The sequence below is a fragment of the Mastomys coucha genome, unplaced genomic scaffold (genome assembly GCF_008632895.1).
Source record: "Mastomys coucha isolate ucsf_1 unplaced genomic scaffold, UCSF_Mcou_1 pScaffold9, whole genome shotgun sequence".
Classification (NCBI taxonomy): Eukaryota; Metazoa; Chordata; class Mammalia; order Rodentia; family Muridae; genus Mastomys; species Mastomys coucha.
The window spans coordinates 13285980-13303312 of record NW_022196915.1 but is presented as its reverse complement, the minus strand read 5'-3'; the positions used below and the strand labels follow the sequence as shown (position 1 = coordinate 13303312).

Sequence of the window (17333 nt, the reverse complement as noted above, 5' to 3'; positions counted from 1 at the left end):
GTCAATTCCCAACAACCAGATAAAGGCTCACAACTACCTGTACAGCTACAGTGGTATACTCATATGCATAAAATAAATAAATAAATCTTAAAAAAAAAAGCACTGATTGCTCTTCTAAAAACCCTGAGTTCAATTCCCATCAGGCTCACAACCATCTGTAATGGGATCCGATGCCCTCTTCTAGTGTGTTGGAAGATAACTACAGTGTACTCATATACATAAAATAATAAATTTTTAAAAAAAGGTGTGTCTTGGGGTTTAAAAAGAAAAAAAGACTAGGGCTGAAGAGATGGGCCAGAGGTTAAGAGCACTAACTGCTCTTCAGAAAGTTCTGAGTTCAAATCCCAGCAAGCACATGGTGGCTCACAACCATCACTAATGAGATCTGACACCCTCTTCTGGGGTGTCTGAAGACAGCTACAGTGTACTTAAGATGATAAATCTTGGGCTGAAGAGATGGCTCAGCCATTAAAGGCTAGGCTCACAACCAAAAATATAAGAGTTCGGTTCCCAGCATCCATGGCTGTCTCTCCAGCCACCTAAAAAAAAAAAAAAAAAAAAAAAAAAAAAAAAAAAAGGCCAAGAATTAATAATGAGACCTCATAAAACTAAAAAGCTTCTGTACCACAAAGGACACCATCACTTAAGCAAAGAAGCAGCCCACAGAAGGGGAAAAGTCTGGACCAGTGATGTGTCTAATAGAGGGTTAGTATCTAGAAAATACAAAGAACTAAAAAACTCTGAACATCATGAAACCAAACAACCCAATTACAACACAGAGCATGGAAGAAAGCAGAGAGTTCGCCAAAGATGAAAAACAGGTTACTAAACATCATTTAAAAAAATGTTCAATATCCCTAGCCACCATTTACACAGGGAAATGTAAATTAAAATTACTTTGAGATTTTTTTTTATCTTATTCAAGTCAGAATGAATAAAATTTAAAAAAAATTATGACAAATTCTCAGGTAGATATGGGGAAAGAGCACTTATTTATTGCTGGTGGGAGTGAATCTAATATATCTGATAAAGAAATCAGCATGAAGGTTCCTCAAAAAACTAAAAATAGATCTACCATATGGTCCAGCTACACCACTCTTAGACATATCCCCAAAGACTTTATAGCCTACTAGAGAGATGCCTGCTCATCCATACTCATTGCTGCTCTACTCATGATAGCAACAAAATAGAAACAACCTAGATGTCCATCAGCTGGTAAACAGATAAGGAAAATGTGGTGTAGTTACACAATGGAATATTATTCCCCTATTAAGAAAAATGAAGTTATTTACTTCACAGGTAAATGCATGGAGCTCGAAACAATCATTCTGAGGAAGGTGACCCAAACACTGAAAGATAAGTCACATATTTTCCCTCATTTGTGGATGTTAGCTTTGAATTTTCAGATATGTATGTTTCATTTGGAATACCCACAGAGGTCTAGAAATTTGTGGGGTAGGGTAGGGCTTTCAAAGGAGGGGATATAGAAAGTTTTAAGGGAATTATTGAAACAAGAAGGGTTAAATTGAGGTGGGGCATGGGAGGGCAAGTTAGAGGAAGGACTACAAGGGGTGATAATTAACTCTAAAGACTTTTTAAAAAAATCATATAGAAACCTTACTACTGTAGATCCTTATACACACATGCTTACACACACACACACATACACACACACACACACCTGTGGCTACTTAGATCATAGGTATTAGGGAAAACACACTACTATATTTTGCTAAATGAACAAAGTATTAAACTGACTCCTAATGACTTATTAACATATTCATGGAGTACTGCATCTCTAAGGCTTCATCTCAAAAGCTTCTATTTACAATAGATGATGATCAACAGAGACTCACAAATGGCCATGGTACAGAAAATAAGATCCTGCAGAATTCTTAGCTCTAAATAGGACATATTTACTGACTGTACCTGCTTCCAAAGCTTAGGGATCTAGGCAGAAGAGGGAGTGGAAAGGTTCAAAGAACCAAAGACAGTAAGTGAATACAAGCAGACAGTGCCCTCTGGAAACAACGGGGCAGCTGCACCTATGAACTCACAGCACTTGTGGTAGCATGCATAAGTCCACTGCAAGCACAAGCTACACCAATTCCCAGAAAGGACAGGGTAGGTGGAAAGGAATTCCCCCAAGGAGCGGGGAGTCACTTCTCTTTCCAGTGTTGGAAATCAGTGTTCCACTGATTCGCTGACCATGCTCCAGTGGAAGACCATACATCTAAGAGTATAGGAGCAGCCCAAATTGGACTTGGTGGGTTAAAAAAACAAAAGAGGACACAAAATTGGATAGGTGGTCAGGGAAGAGCAGTGGATCTAGGAGGAACTGGGGAGAAGTTAATATAGTCAAGTCTCATTGTAGGAAATTCTGAAAGAACTAAAACAAAATAAATTCTAAAATTTAAGGAGTACATTGCAATTTCTGAGAATATTGTAGTAAGGAGTGGATGTGCGAATCCTGAACATACCTTTGCAACTCTGTCGTACACTTCCATAGCCATGATCCATTTGCACAGCCCCTCAGCGGCAGAAGAAGCTTTGGCGACCTTAGGGGGGTCAAATTCAGGGTTTGTCAAATATTCACTGCGGATCTTCTGCATAACAGCCACCTATATAACAAATATTTAGATTTTAACACTAGCGGCATCATACAACCATAAAGTGGAAGAAAGTCATAGGTAATCTGAAAAATTTAAGATGACTTATTTGTTGGGTAAAGATACCTGTCACCAAGCCTGATAATCTGAGTTTAACACCTAGCACTCACACGATGGATAGAGAGACCTAGTTACCGTAAAATGTCCTTTGGTCTCCACCTGAATGCCATGGCACATGTACCTACCTCTCTGTCTGTCTGTCTCTCTATCTCTCTGTCTCTCTGACTTTCTCCGCCCCCCCCCTCTCAGACACACACACATATTAAAATAAATGAAATTATTTTTTAAAGTTACATTATTTTTAAAACTCAAAATAAACATTTAGGTATAATTTTAAAAGTACAAAGACATAAACAAACCAAATAATCCAATTTTAAAAATGGGGTACAAATCTAAACAGTAATTTTGGCTACTCCTGAGCATATATCCAAAGGATGCTCCACCATACCACAAGGACACTTGTTCAATTATGTTCATAGCAGCTTTATTCATATTAGACAAAGTCTGGAAATAATCTAGATGTCCCTCAACCAAAGAGTGGATAAAGAAAATTTACTCAATGGAATATTACTCAGCTGTTAAAAATAATGACACCATGAAAATTTCAGACAAATGAGTAGAACGAGGGGGAAAAATCATCCTGAGTGAGCTAACCCAGACCCAGAAAGATAAACATGGTGTGTACTTACTAAGAACATGAGAGGCTCTAACAGTACTTGACTAACACAGATGTAGAGGCTCACAGTCATCCATTGAACTGAGTACAGGGTCCCCAATGAAGGAGCTGAAGGGTTTGCAGCCCCTTAGGACAAACAACAATATGAACTAACTAGTACCCTCAGAGCTCCCAGGGACTCAACCACCAACCAAGGACTATACATGGTGGGACTGATGGCTCTGGCAGCATGTGTATAGTAGAGGATTGCAAAGTTGATCATCAATGGGAGGAGAGGCCCTTGTCCCTGTGAAGGTTCTGTGCCCCAGTGTAGGGGAATGCCAGGACCAATAAGTGGGAGAGGGTGGGGTGGCAGGCATGGGGAGGGGGAGGCAACAGGGGTTTGTTTTTGTTGGTTTTGTTTGTTTGTTTGTTTTTTGGAGGGCAAACTGGGAAAGGAGAAATCATATGACATGTAAATAAAATATCTAATTAAAAACACGATAACATTGCTGAATATTAAAAAAAAAAAGTGGATATTAGCCATAAAGTAAAAGAAACCATGCTACAATCCACAGACCCAAAGAAGCTAAGTAACAAGGAGAGTTCAAGGGGGGATGCTTGAATCTCTCTGAGAAGGGGAAGTAGAATAGACATTGTGGGTGGATGAGGGTGTGCTGGATGAGTGTGCGGTCTCGGTCTTGGAAGGATCGGGTGCAGAGAGAATGGAGGGAGAGAGTACTAGAAGAGACAACTGAAATGGAGGTGGGGGAGCATCTCTGGGATAAGCTAGAAAGCTAGGGAAATGGAAGCTCCCAGTGTGACCCTAGCTAAGACTCCGAGCAACTGAGGATATAGAGTCTGAAATGGCCATCTCCTGTAACCAGGTAAGACTTTCAATGGAGGGATTGAGACACCAACTCAGCCACAAATCTTCAACATACAATTTGTCCTGCCTACAGGATATGCTGGGGTAAAGATAGAGCGGATACTGAGGGAGTGGTCCAGCTTGAGATTCAGGCCATGAAAGGGAGCCCATCCCTGATACTGACGCCAATGCTATTCTGCTATACTTCCAGACAGGAGTCTAGCTTAACCATCATCAGAGAGGCTTCCCCCGGCAGCGAATGGAAACAGATACAGAGATGCACAGCCAAACATTAGGCAGAGCTTGGGGAATCCAAAGGAATAGGGGGAAGGGAGCATCATAAGAGGCAGAGGTGTCAAATACACCACAGGAAAACCTACAGAATCAACTAACCTGTAGGGGCTCACAGAGACGGAAACACCACCTAGAGAGCCTACATGGAACTGACCTGGGCCCTCTGCACATATGTTACAGTTGTATAGCTTGGTCTTCATATGGAGCTTATAACAGCAGGAGCAGGGGCTGTCTCTAACCCTTTGGGACCCTTTCCCTCTACTGAGCTGCCTCCTCTAGCCTGAATAGGAAAGGATGTGCCAGTCTTACTGCAACTGGATAGCCAGGGTTAGATATCCATAGGAGGCCTGCCCTTTTCTGAAGAGAAACAGAGAAGGAGTGGATGGGAGTATTCTGGGAGGAAAAACTGGGAGGAAAGGACAGAGGGGAAGTAAGTAAATAAATATTTAATTAATAAAGTAAAAATTATAATTCTAGAAGAAACAAAATATTCATGATAAAAACCATAAATGTTAAAAAAGACTCTGTGGCTTGATAGAACGTTTGAAAATAGAATACAAACAAATATTAATAAGTAAACACAAATGAAAAACCTGATACTTTCTTTCTTTTTTTTTTTTTTAAAGATTTATTTATTTTATTTATATGAGTACACTGTAGCTGTCTTCAGACGCACCAGAAGAGGGCATCAGATCTCATTACGGGTGGTTGTAAGCCACCATGTGGTTGCTGGGATTCGAACTCAGTACCTTCAGAAGAGCAGTTGGTGCTCTTACCTGCTGAGCCATCTCTCCAGCCCATGATACTTTCTTATTTTATGTAAGTATGAGCAATATCTAGAGAACTTTTCCAAGTTAACAGTACACCAAAATAGTAATTTATTAACTCTCTAATCATCTGAAAGTGTTTTTTTTTTTTTATTATGAACATTCACTCTATAGCTGTTAGTAAATGATCTTCCATATGGTGACTAAATCATACTTAAAGAAGAAAATCCCACATCACTCACAGGGATGTTGTCCTTGTCATACTCCCGCAAATCTCGGAGAAAATTCATATCTCCCAGGAGCTTTTTGCTAGGTCCCCAGTAATCAAGTATCTACAAATGAATTTTATGGAAATGTATTAGCTGTAGAATTAAAAGTGCACATTAGTCAGAAAGAAATGTATACATCTTAAAAATCTTAATTTCTTTTTGAGAACAAAGACTCATTTCCTGCCAGATGTGGTGACAAATGCCTGTAATTCCAGCATGCTAGCTAGAGGAGGCAAACAGATCTCTGTGAGTTCAAAGTCGGCTTGGGTAACTTACAGGCCGGTTAGGAAGATGTGTGAAACCCTGTCTAGAAAAGAGAAGAGGAAAAGAAAAGGAGAAGAGAGGAGGGGAAGAGAGAGGAGGGGAGGGGAGAAGAAGGGAGGGCGACAAGAGACAAGACTATTCTCCCTGAGACTGTGTTAAGTAAATAAAATATGAAATATTTTAAACATGGATATAAACATATATTAAAATTTAATCAGTGAAAATAGAGGTGATTATTTCTTTTGACAATTTTAAAAAAGCAGTTACTGGGGGCTAGATGGCAGTAAGAGACCTAGAATAGAACCAAATATGACTGAACCAAAAAACAAATAGATAAACAAACAAATGAAAGCGATTCCTAGTGATAGTCTACTATCCTTGTAGACCAAAGCTTAGTATAATTGTCATCAAAAGAGGCTTCATCCAGTATAAGAGCAGATGCCAAACATTAGGGTGAACTTGGGAATCCTGTGGAAAATGGGGAGGAAGGATTGTAGGAGCCAGAGATGTCAAGGACACCACAAGACAATGGCCCACAGAATCAATTAACCAGGGCTCATAGGGCCTCACAGAGAATGAAGCAATAATCAGAGAGCCTGCATGTTCTGACCTAGGCCCTGTGCGTGTATGTTATGGTTGTATAGCTTGGAATTTTTGTGGGACTCCTACCAGTGGGAGCCGGGTGGGCACTGGGAGAAGAGGAGGAAGGGGAGACTGCAGTCAGGATGTAATAATATATAAGAGAAGAATAAATAAATAAAATTTAAAATATTTGGTTACTTTAATTTTTAATAAGATTGGTTCTTTTTGTTTTGTTTCATTAAATTTAGTGTATGTATAAATTTAAATTAGACAATGTCTATTTATATGTTATCTTAATGAAAAATATAATTAAAAAATTAATTTAGGAGTTCAAACCCAGGTATGATAAAACCCTGGATAGAAAGTGTGTGTAAATTCAGTGTAGAATGCTTTCCTTCTTAAGGGATGCATGCCTTGAATTATCATTGCAATGCAGGTTACATTTACTGTGTGTTTGCTGTTTGGAGGCTTTCGACAGAAGAGCTTTATATGCATTGGCTAAGGTCCTCTAGCTTTGTGACCTGGATGCTCTGAATCCCTCAGAGATTCGGACACTGCATCCAGAGGTCGCATGGTTACTGGGGCCAAGGTTTCTGAATGTGGATATTCAGATCCACAGCCCTTGCTTTTGTGTTATTGTTTTATAGACAGAATCTCACCCTGTGCTCAGGCTGCTTTGGAACTCACTGTAGAGCCCAAACAGGCCTGGAGTTCACATCAGCCTTCCTGCTTCAGCCTCTCATGTGTTAGAATTAGGTCAGCCACAGCCACAGCCACAGCGTCCTGTCCCTGTCCCACCCCCTTTTTGAGACAGGGTCTCGTGCTGGCCATGCTGGCCTTGAATGATGACCTTGATCCTTTTGCCTCCCCTCTGGAGAGCTGGGATCACCAGACCCCGCAGCAAAAACTGGGTTTGTTTGTTTTCTTTTACTTCAATTCTAAAAAAAAAAACCACACTTGTATGTTACATGTCACACATTCTTACAAATCTTAACTACAGAGTACAGGCCTCAGCACATATGACACCACAGCAGGGGGTCTGTATGGACAGAAGAGAAAACAGAAGCAACTAGAATTGCAGATGGCTGATGCTACATTTACTAGAACACACATAGACCCTACGTTCTGCAGTTAATTCCGCGTCCATTCCCTCTGGAAAATAGTGCTTCTCCCCTGCATTGCAGGGTGTTGGTACTTAACTTGATAACAGTTGATACAAACAGGTTCTGTGCATTTGTGAATATGGTTTAAATCAGTTATTACCTTGCCTCCAGTTCCTGAAGGATCGGAAATCTTTTCTGGTTTTATATCTTTCATAACACAAACAGCAGCCATGACTAGTTTAACACCAGCTGGAGGATTCTTCATTGATTTTACAATTGTAATATCAGCTGGCTGTATTAAAAGACAATAAGACATCCTTACAGAATAGCTTATTTTTAAATAATGAGAATGTAAAGAAAAATGTTGGGGCCAGATGTGGTAGTATTCACCAGTCTCAGTTCTCAGGAGGTGGTGGAAAGGGCGATTATGAGTTTGTGGCTAGCCTGGGCTACATAACGAGATGTTATCTCAAAACATTGAAAAAAAGTTATTTGGGGAAATAATGGAAAAAAAATGAGTAGTTTTTGTTTTGCGTGATTATAAAAGAGAATTAGCAACAGAGAACTAAACACAGAACAAGCCTAATAGTTCTCAAATGTTTGAGGGCTCATAAGCCCTTATGAAGATAACATGTGTTATTAATTTCCTGGCATCCTGGGTTATTCTAAATGAGATACACACATCTAAAGATTTGAAGCTAACATCCACAACTGAGCGAGAAGATAAGATTTGTTTTTCTGGGTTGCCATTCACAATGATTTTTCCAGCTCTAACCATTCCTTCCCACTGCCCCATGTGCAGAACCTCTTTGGATTCACAAAGACCATTCATTCCACTCCCACTAAACTATTCTGATTGAAAATTATGCATGATGTAGGAAAATCAAATATGTAAATATAACATTGTATCAAATAAGATACAATCTCTGTTTAGATGCAAGCTTCATTTAACTTGACAAATAAATGACAGAGCCTGCCATAAGAGAGTCCATGTCCGTCCTGTTAACCAAAGACCTGCCCATCACTTCCTTTCTTTGATGAGACCCCAGGTGCAAATCTAATACTTTCCTTAAGCGTGTCTAGTGCAGACAGTGCTGCTTCCAAGGCTGGAATTGCCTCAGCCAGGTCACTCTCACATTCGTTTTTCAGAGCCTGGGCTTCCTCAGCCTTCCCGCTGGCTATTTCTTCATCTAACTTCACAAACTTTCTTTTTGCTTCTACTTGTGCAGATTCTATTTCAATTATCTAAAAAAAAAGAAATGTGGAAGAATGAAGACAGAATTTCAAGTAACCTGTTGTTTCTTCAAGCCTAGAGACAAGACTACTTGAACATCAAAGAACTCAAGACATGATGGTGGATATTAGAGAGGTCTGTTAAGAAAATTGTTATGAAATTTGAAGGCAAATGGATAGAGCTGGAGACAGTCATTCCAAGTGGCAACCCAGACCCAGAAAAACAAATGTCATACCTTCTCACTCAGTTGTGGATGTTGGTCTGGTTTAGAATACCCACAGGTGTCAGGAAATTAATAAGGAGGCAAAGAGGGAATGGGTTTCAAAGGAGTGAAGACGGAAGGCAGTGATGTAAACAGGAAAGAGGAGTGATGTGGCAGGAAGGGTTACAGAGGGTTAGAGGAAGAGATTCAGGAAAGAACAACTAACACTGAAGACTTTCTGAGAGAGAAAAACTTCTGCTGCCGAAGCCTCCTGAGACATCTACATACATAGAGATCTTAAATGGAATTATCCTTAACAATGCCCTACCAGACACTACAAAAAGCCCAGTATCAAAAATGTGTTACCTCTCTAGGACTTGCTGGCCAGTAAGTTTCCATAGACATCTAAATATAACAGGCTATTACCATTGCTCTAGGTGAACCTCCAGAACTAAATGGTGAGACCCTGCTGCTGAAGACGCCACACACTGGAGAAGGCATAGAGCATGAAGAAGTCAAGCTGGCGTTTAACTTGGAAGCTCCATCCCTACTGGCTAGCTGTCACAGTGTTCGTGCTATGCGTATTACCACTGGAGAAAAGGAATTATCAATCTTACCCAGCTGAGAACCCTGCCAGCTGCAATAATGACCTGCCTGGCCAGAAATCCTCACTGGTACAACTGTGGAACAAATGGAATGGGGGTAATAAAATACTTTCTGATAAGACTTGAGGGCAAAATCACAAGATGCAACTCGTACTTGGCATTGTTATTGGAGCAGAAAACCACATGGGTTGCAGGCAGGAACCATTACTATTACTCTGCTGATCCTAACACTTTCTTTTTGTAACCAAAGATTAATGTAGCTCTCAAATCTTATCTAAAGGTTCTAGGTCACATGCTCCTTCTCACAGGGTTTGGGATCATTGCAGAGGAGGGAGTAGAGAGACTTTGAGAGGCAGAGGCAGCAGATGACTACAAGACACAGGAGAATTGCATATGAGAAGCCAACAACTAGGGCAGCATGCACCAGCCTGGGCAAGCTCATACAACAAGCATCCCTAGCCGAAGGACTATGGAAAGTGATTGCTGGTAGGAGACAGGGAATTAGCTTTCTTTAATGGCATGCCCCCTGGTAAGTCTAACCTCCTCTAGAATTTAGGAGTATATATGTAACACTAATGGGACTCAACAGGTTAAAAAAATGAAGGCCCAAAGTTGGGTGGGTATAGAATAGGGAGTGGATCTGGGAGAAGATTAAAAATGGCTAAAATATAATGTATGAAATTCTGAAAGAACTAATAAAATATTTGAGGACAAAAGGCCAGTTCTAGAATAGAATAAGAGGAAATATAAACACAGGTCACTTTATTTGGAAATGGGTTTCATACCACCCTTTAGAAGTGACAAACATGTAGAACCAGTGAGACTCTCAGTCAATAGAGAAGTGCAAAGTCCTTAGGTTCCAGTGACAAAAAGTTAAGGGTCACTTTCAAGGCTAGTTTTACCTCTATTTGATTGTCCTGTGAATCAATAAAAGCAGTGACACCGTACCTGCATCATACGGGCATTTTCAACTTTAGCGGCCTCCAGTTTGGGCTGTAACTCAACAAGCTCCAGTTGCATTTCACCAACCTAAACAGACAGTTTGTTGTTAGGTTTTGACTTTCTGTAATAGCTGATATAGCAATGAGAAACTTAAATGCATTATAAAATTCTGGACATGAAAAATCTTAATTTTCTCCAGTTCTTTGCATGGTTAACAGTATCATGAGAGCATGTCAGTTCTTCTCACAAAGGCTTTGAGTCTTTAGGTATTTTACAAGGCACTGGGAAAAGGTAGTGACTGCGGAGGAAATGCACCCAGAAAAGAAGGTATCAGCTCAGGGAACCCCATTATTTTATGGTGTACAACAACAACAACAAACCACTAGTAACTATTAATAATATTGAACTCATTAGAAAAAGTCCATTTCATATTTAACATCTGCCAAAATATATTTCTTATACTCTTAAATGACACATTATTCTAGTCTCTGTGGTTTGGGCCAACTTAAAGAGTTTCTGTAAAAATTTTTTGTTGGTTGATTTTATAACCCAAATAACTATGTGAATCTCTTCTTTGTATTTTTTTTTTCTGGTGCAATCTGTAACCTCCAGCATGGCAGAATTCTTTGTGTTACCTTAAACAAATTCTCTACAACATCTTTGTCAGAATCAGCCAAGAAAATGTCATTCATAAATGATAAGTGATAGACTGAGGGACTTGCTCACAAGTTATTTCTAATGTTCATTGCATAAAATATTGACATAAAGTTGGACTACTGAACATTCCCCATGGAAGTACATTCTAATAGTATCATTTCATTGGAACACTTACTTATCTGTAAAATGAGGACAGTAAGAGTGATTACCTCTTGTAGTTGCTAAAAGAGTAACTGAAACAATGGGTGTGATTGATGTACATAGCACGCAACCTTGAACATAACATTGTTAGTAAACAGTTGCTCCTAGATTTTTTACATTTATCAGTATTTTTTCTACTTTTTTCCTTTCTTTTCTTGTTTTGTTTTGGTTTTGTTTTTTGTTTTTTGTTTTTGTTTTTGGAAACAGGGTTTCTCTGTGTAGCTCTGGCTACATAGTCCTGGAACTCACTCTGTAGACCAGGCTGGCCCACCTCTGTCTCCAGAGTGCTAGGATTAAAGGTGTGTGCCACCACCAGCTGGCTCAGAATATTTTATTATTTTTAACAGCTTATCGGCTTTACCTGAGACTCAGCAAAAGCTAACTGGTCAAGTCCATTCACATAGCGCTGCTTTGCTTCCATGACAGCTTGCCGTTTCTTAGTTAAAAGCTGCCGAAATGAGCCGATAAGTTCAAGATAAGAAGTAGCAGTAACATAGTTATGTCGTCCTAACTCTGCTAGGAACCTGAAAAAGAGTCAGGTGATAGACCACAGCATTAATAGTGGATTTCTCAATGGTGTTAATTCAGCAGAATATTACAGATATTAAAGATTATGAAAAGAAGTTAAGGTTTATGTGGAACATGTCAAGTATTTAACTTCACAAAATCTAGAAATTCAAAGCTCTTACCTGAAAAAAAAAATCAGACAATAATGACATGTTGAAAAAGTAAATTAAGGATGCCTATGAAAGGTGAATTACTGCAAACAAAGAGAGTTTTTTATTTTTCCATGTGTCATATGCCAGCAGGATCTAGCCTTGTAAGACACTTGAGCTATTGTATGAGGTAGGCAAGCCTCAGGAAAGGAGACTGCAAATAGAACAAGTATGAGTTACACTGTATGCTACATGCTGACTGAACGTATAAGACCAGTATATCATATACATGGAAGGACATACAGAGTTATACAAGGATGTAGACTACAGCACACTGCTTGGCACCACTGTCCAAGCCAAGTATGCCAGATAACTGACTCTATATGTATGACATAATAGCATTTAAATCATGCCTATAGATACAAAGGTTGATGATCGATAGTTAGAACACACACAGTGATGCATATCAGAAAACAGTTGTGTGTTTTTAACAGACTCTAACTTCTTCTGCTCATTTTTCAGATCTTTGTGAGACATTCTTGGGTCTTCATAATAAATTCTTGCTTTCTATTGTTTGCTAGCTGAGGGTTTTAATTAAATAACCAGAAAAATTAGAAGACAAAGAAATAACATCAAAATGTTGGACTTTTGTGGAAAATACAAGGCATTTAAAATACAAGGCTTTTTTACAGTTTAAAAAGTCATCATTATTAACCTCTCTGAAAGGTGCATGATGGAAGTGTGAAAGTGTTTACAGATCGGGACTATCTCTTGTCGTTCAACCTCAGTGAGCTCCACAGTTTCTAGGAAATTCACAGCTACACGCTCAAGAGCATCTTCAGGCCACGGCTGGAAAGAGGAAGAAAAATGTATTAAAGATGAGCAGCCTCAGTGCAGGCATGTACATTGTGACGTCACCTAGGGGAAGAGGTTAGGGTTATGAAGAGGTTAGGGTTTAATGAGAATCAAGTAGGCTGAGGGCCCAGTGCTTTTTAGAGTTTTTTTAATACATTAAAGTGAAAACAAGGACACACCATAAGGACTAATGATGCGTTGCATATTAAGAACGTAATTATCCCTTTCTCCACCCCTCTACGTGACTGTCCATTAGGCATCTTGATTTTAGCATGTTTGCTGTAGACAATGCTAACTGCTCAATATCTACTAGCTCCTTCTCCCATATGAGAAAGAGGAGAAAACCCTTTTTAATTTAGATTTCTGTTATAATCCCTATCATAACACCCCAAACTGAAGTTTTTTGTTTTCTTCTACCCAAAAGTTCTTTTTGCAGATCTTTTCTGCCTCAGTGAAGTGCTTTCTTCTGCTTTGTCCTGAACTATGCCAAGTGATCTTGCTCCGGGACCTTTCTCTTGCTGTTTCCCCTGACCAGAACCCTCTTTTCTCAGACCTTGATGTGGTTTCCTTCCTCCCTTCCTTTATGCTTACACCCCCGACTATAATAAAAGTTCTTCCCAGAATGCTCTTTCAAGAACAACCTTCTTCCTGTTAGTTATACAACCTCTTGTGGTGAGTGTTATCTTCAGAACTTACTAATCAATGCCTCACACATCATTTACTCGTGTCTGTTACTGGCTTCCATTCAACCTTTGACAGAAATAAAACCCATGGAAGCAAGGTGTGCCAACAATATTTGACAACTAACATTTTAAATGTTTAACTAAACAGTTTATGCTTCTTTACTTTTGGTTAGAATGTTTTCCAGATTTCCTTTCATTTAGTTTCAACAAAATGCTTGTAATTTTTTCCTTTTAGGGCAGTGTGCATTTTAAGGTCCTCCCTTTTGGAGGTGAGGGGTTCAGGACAGGGTTTCTCTGTGTAGCTCCAGCTATCCTCCTCTGCTTCTGCTTCCCAAAGGCACAACCCACCACCCTCATGTCAGCAGGCTTCTTTTAACCAGAGGTTCTGAACCAAAGAACAATGTTGCCCTTCTTCTAAATAAAGGGATACTTTATCCTCTGACTGGCCTCAGGCTGGCACATTGGTTTTACTGTTGGCTTCAGAATTCAGAAGATCTCAAAACGTGAGCTCTTCAAGGTCTTGAGTCTCATGGCCTTCATACTAGAACTGTACCACTGACTCTTCAAGGCCCCCATTTTGTGGACTGAAGATCTTATATAGTCATGGGGACCAAACCCATTCATAATCCTCCCTCTGCACACACACACACACACACACACACACACACACACACACACACACCTTTCTATATTAAAGTATTAAAGTTTGGGGGCTATAGGCATGGGCTCCGTGTATAAGAGCACTAGCTATCCTTCTAGAGGACCCAGGTTTGATTCCCAGCATTTATGTGACAGTTCACAACTGTCTTTAATTCCAGTTTCAGTTATCTGATGCCTCCTCTCTGCCTTCTTGGACATAAATGGTACACTGACATACATGCAGGCAAAATACCCATACACATAAAGTTAAATTAAACTAAAAATAAATTAATTAAGACGTGTAGCTTAGAGGAAAATGTGTTACTGGTGCAATGATGAAGGTTTCAGTTACTTTTTGATTAGACTGGAGGCCTGCTCCACAGGAGGACACACACACACACTCCTCAAAGGGAAAAGTTAATGAGTTATTTAACATGAAATTATAATACATAGTTGACATAAAATTATATAACAGACATTTGTATTGATCTCATTATATACAATATATATGGGTAATTACATATTTTGTTAATTCACCACACACACACACACACACACACATGCATACACAAACACTATCCTATGGTTCCACATCTATTTTTTTATGTTACTGATTCATCTTCATACTTTAGAAATTCTCTTTCTTCCTCAGTTATACACTTTGCATATCAATGTTTTGTCTCTTCCTTTTCCTGCCTATTGTCTTTCATGTCTTCTAGTCTAGGCTATGAACTCTTTCTGGGAAACACCATCTTATCAGCTCCTAGTAAGTAAGTACTATAGCGTCTCCTAAGTACTATGCCCATCATCATACTATCTGATCAATGAATATTAGTCACTGATAATGACTAATTAGCCATGAATTATTAGTCAACTGATTGCTGAGTATTAGTCAAGCTTAAATAAAATTTTGATAAAATTCTTAGAATTAACAACTCTGCTCTCTCATTACAAACAAAACAAAACAAAACAAAACAAAATAAAGCAAAACCAACCTGAAACCAATCAATAGTACAACAATTGATGAGAGATGGGAATTGTCTCAGACGATTTCGGAATGCATCTCCAATAGGGCTAAAGGCCACCACGATGTGAAGATTATCTTTGCAACGGTTCACAAAGAAGGCAAACAGGGCTAAGGGACTGAGTTCTCCATGTTTATTGCCAGCCTGAGCTATTGGACGGACACCCTACAGAAGAGGAAATAGAAACCTTGTAAATAAACATAGATTTACTATAAGGAGATTGTCAGCTATCAGCTATTAGAATATCAGTTTTGTATTAACTGTCATTAAAATTTTATTTTTATGACAAAGGGATGATTCTTTTTAAAGATTTTTATTTTTATAATTATATCTAAGTACACTGTAGCTGTCTTCAAACATACCAGAAGAGGGCGTCAGATCTCATTACGGATGGCTGTGAGCCACCATGTGGTTGCTGGTATTTGAACTCAGGACCTTCAGGAAAGCAATCAGTGCTCTTAACCGCTGAGCCATCTCTCCACCCCCAAAGGGATGATTTTGATACAGTTTATGCTTACAAAAATCTCTGCCTACATAATAATTTTACAATTTAAAATCAAATATCTGTCAAGAATTTACCAGGTAAAGTTAATCAGAAAAATTCACCAAGACTACATGTAGGCCTAAATGCATCATTGGTTTCAAGAGGAAAAATAGAAGCTATTGCAATGTCCACCAGTAAGAAACTAAACTCACAAAACAACCTTATAACCTCTGTATTGAATTTTACACAACTTTTTAAACAACAAAGTGAAAGACTCTGAAAGATAAATACTGAATACATGCTTTCTCTCAGAAGCAAAATCAAGATTTTATATATCAGTATATATATTATACATATATAATAAATGTACATAATATATATGATATACAGTAGAGGTGTGGAGAAAGGAGACTACAGAAAGGTTGAGGAGAATGAGAAGATAATAGGAGGGAAAGGAAAATAGGCCAAATCCTGAAAATGTTCTCCCCAATATAGAACTGAAAGTTGAAAGGAGAGTTTCTGCAGGGAAGAGGAGGTCCAAAGGAAGGAAATGAGCAAAGTACAATGTCACAAGAAAAACCTGTTAGTGTGTATGCATACTAAAATAACAAAAACAAAACTATTAAGATGTATTATTATGTGCTATGGTAAGATCAGCAAAATAAAACAAATGAGCCGGGCGGTGGTGGCGCACGCCTTTAATCCCAGCACTTGGGAGGCAGAGACAGGCGGATTTCTGAATTTCTGAGTTCGAGGCCAGCCTGGTCTACAGAGTGAGTTCCAGGACAGCCAGGGCTACACAGAGAAACCCTGTCTCGAAAAACAAACAAACAAACAGACAAACAAAAAAACAACCAACCAACCAAACAAACAAAAAAAACCAATCATGTTATGTAAGAATACATAGAATCTGAGTCTATTGTGTTAAGTTTAAAAATATGTAGTCTGGGGCTGGAGAGATGGCTCAGTGGTTAAAAACACTGATTGCTCTTCCAGAGGTCCTGAGTTCAGTTCCCAGCAACCACATGGTGGCTCACAACCATCTGTAATGGGATCTGATGCCCTCTTCTGGTGTGTCTGAAGACAGCGACAGTGTACTTACATATACATGAAATCTTTTTTTCTTCTTTTAAATATGTAGTCTGGAGGCAAGGTATGCCCACTGGTCTAAGAGCAGCATGGCTGCTATGGGGGTAAGCAATCACTTTCTGATTGTCGGTGTAGGATATGGGGTTGCTTCAGACTGTCCACAGCAGCTGACTATGATTAGCCTGCTGCTCTAGGAGGGTGTGATTTTGCCAGTGGATAGTTTCGGCAATTGTGTGATGCTGGGAATTATGGGGACGTTTCAATGGGTATATAAATGCTAGGGTCCAGGTTGTTGGTTAGTTGGTGGTTGCTGTTGGACATGGTTTATTAAGTAGTCATGTGCAAAGAAGAAATAAGAAGAAGAAATTAGATATCCTGACAGTGGAGATCAAACTTGCCCCAGGGAACTTGACACCCCTAATCAGCAGGAAGTAGGCTACAGTTAACATCACCCCCTTCCCGTGGTTTCCTTTTTCCACCCTATCTAGCGTAAGGGGGTAGGAAATAGAAAGAATCTACAAAGTAGCCAAAGTCTGGCTACATAAAACAATTGCTAATTTATGAAGGTAATAATTATAAAATAATGTCTG

General features: G+C 39.2%; 1 protein-coding gene across 2 annotated transcripts in view; it reads right to left on the bottom strand.

The window, feature by feature from the left end:
• Nucleotides 1-17333, bottom strand: part of Dnah12 (dynein axonemal heavy chain 12) — a 154161-nt gene that overhangs the window by 44602 nt on the left and 92226 nt on the right. For both annotated transcript variants that reach the window (XM_031361735.1, XM_031361736.1), the window contains exons 46-53: nucleotides 15141-15335; nucleotides 12684-12817; nucleotides 11674-11836; nucleotides 10461-10541; nucleotides 8540-8716; nucleotides 7632-7763; nucleotides 5496-5585; nucleotides 2481-2621 (exon numbers count right to left, since the gene is read on the bottom strand). In XM_031361735.1, coding sequence (XP_031217595.1) covers nucleotides 2481-2621; nucleotides 5496-5585; nucleotides 7632-7763; nucleotides 8540-8716; nucleotides 10461-10541; nucleotides 11674-11836; nucleotides 12684-12817; nucleotides 15141-15335 — 1113 coding nt within the window. The remainder of the gene's footprint in view (nucleotides 1-2480; nucleotides 2622-5495; nucleotides 5586-7631; nucleotides 7764-8539; nucleotides 8717-10460; nucleotides 10542-11673; nucleotides 11837-12683; nucleotides 12818-15140; nucleotides 15336-17333) is intronic.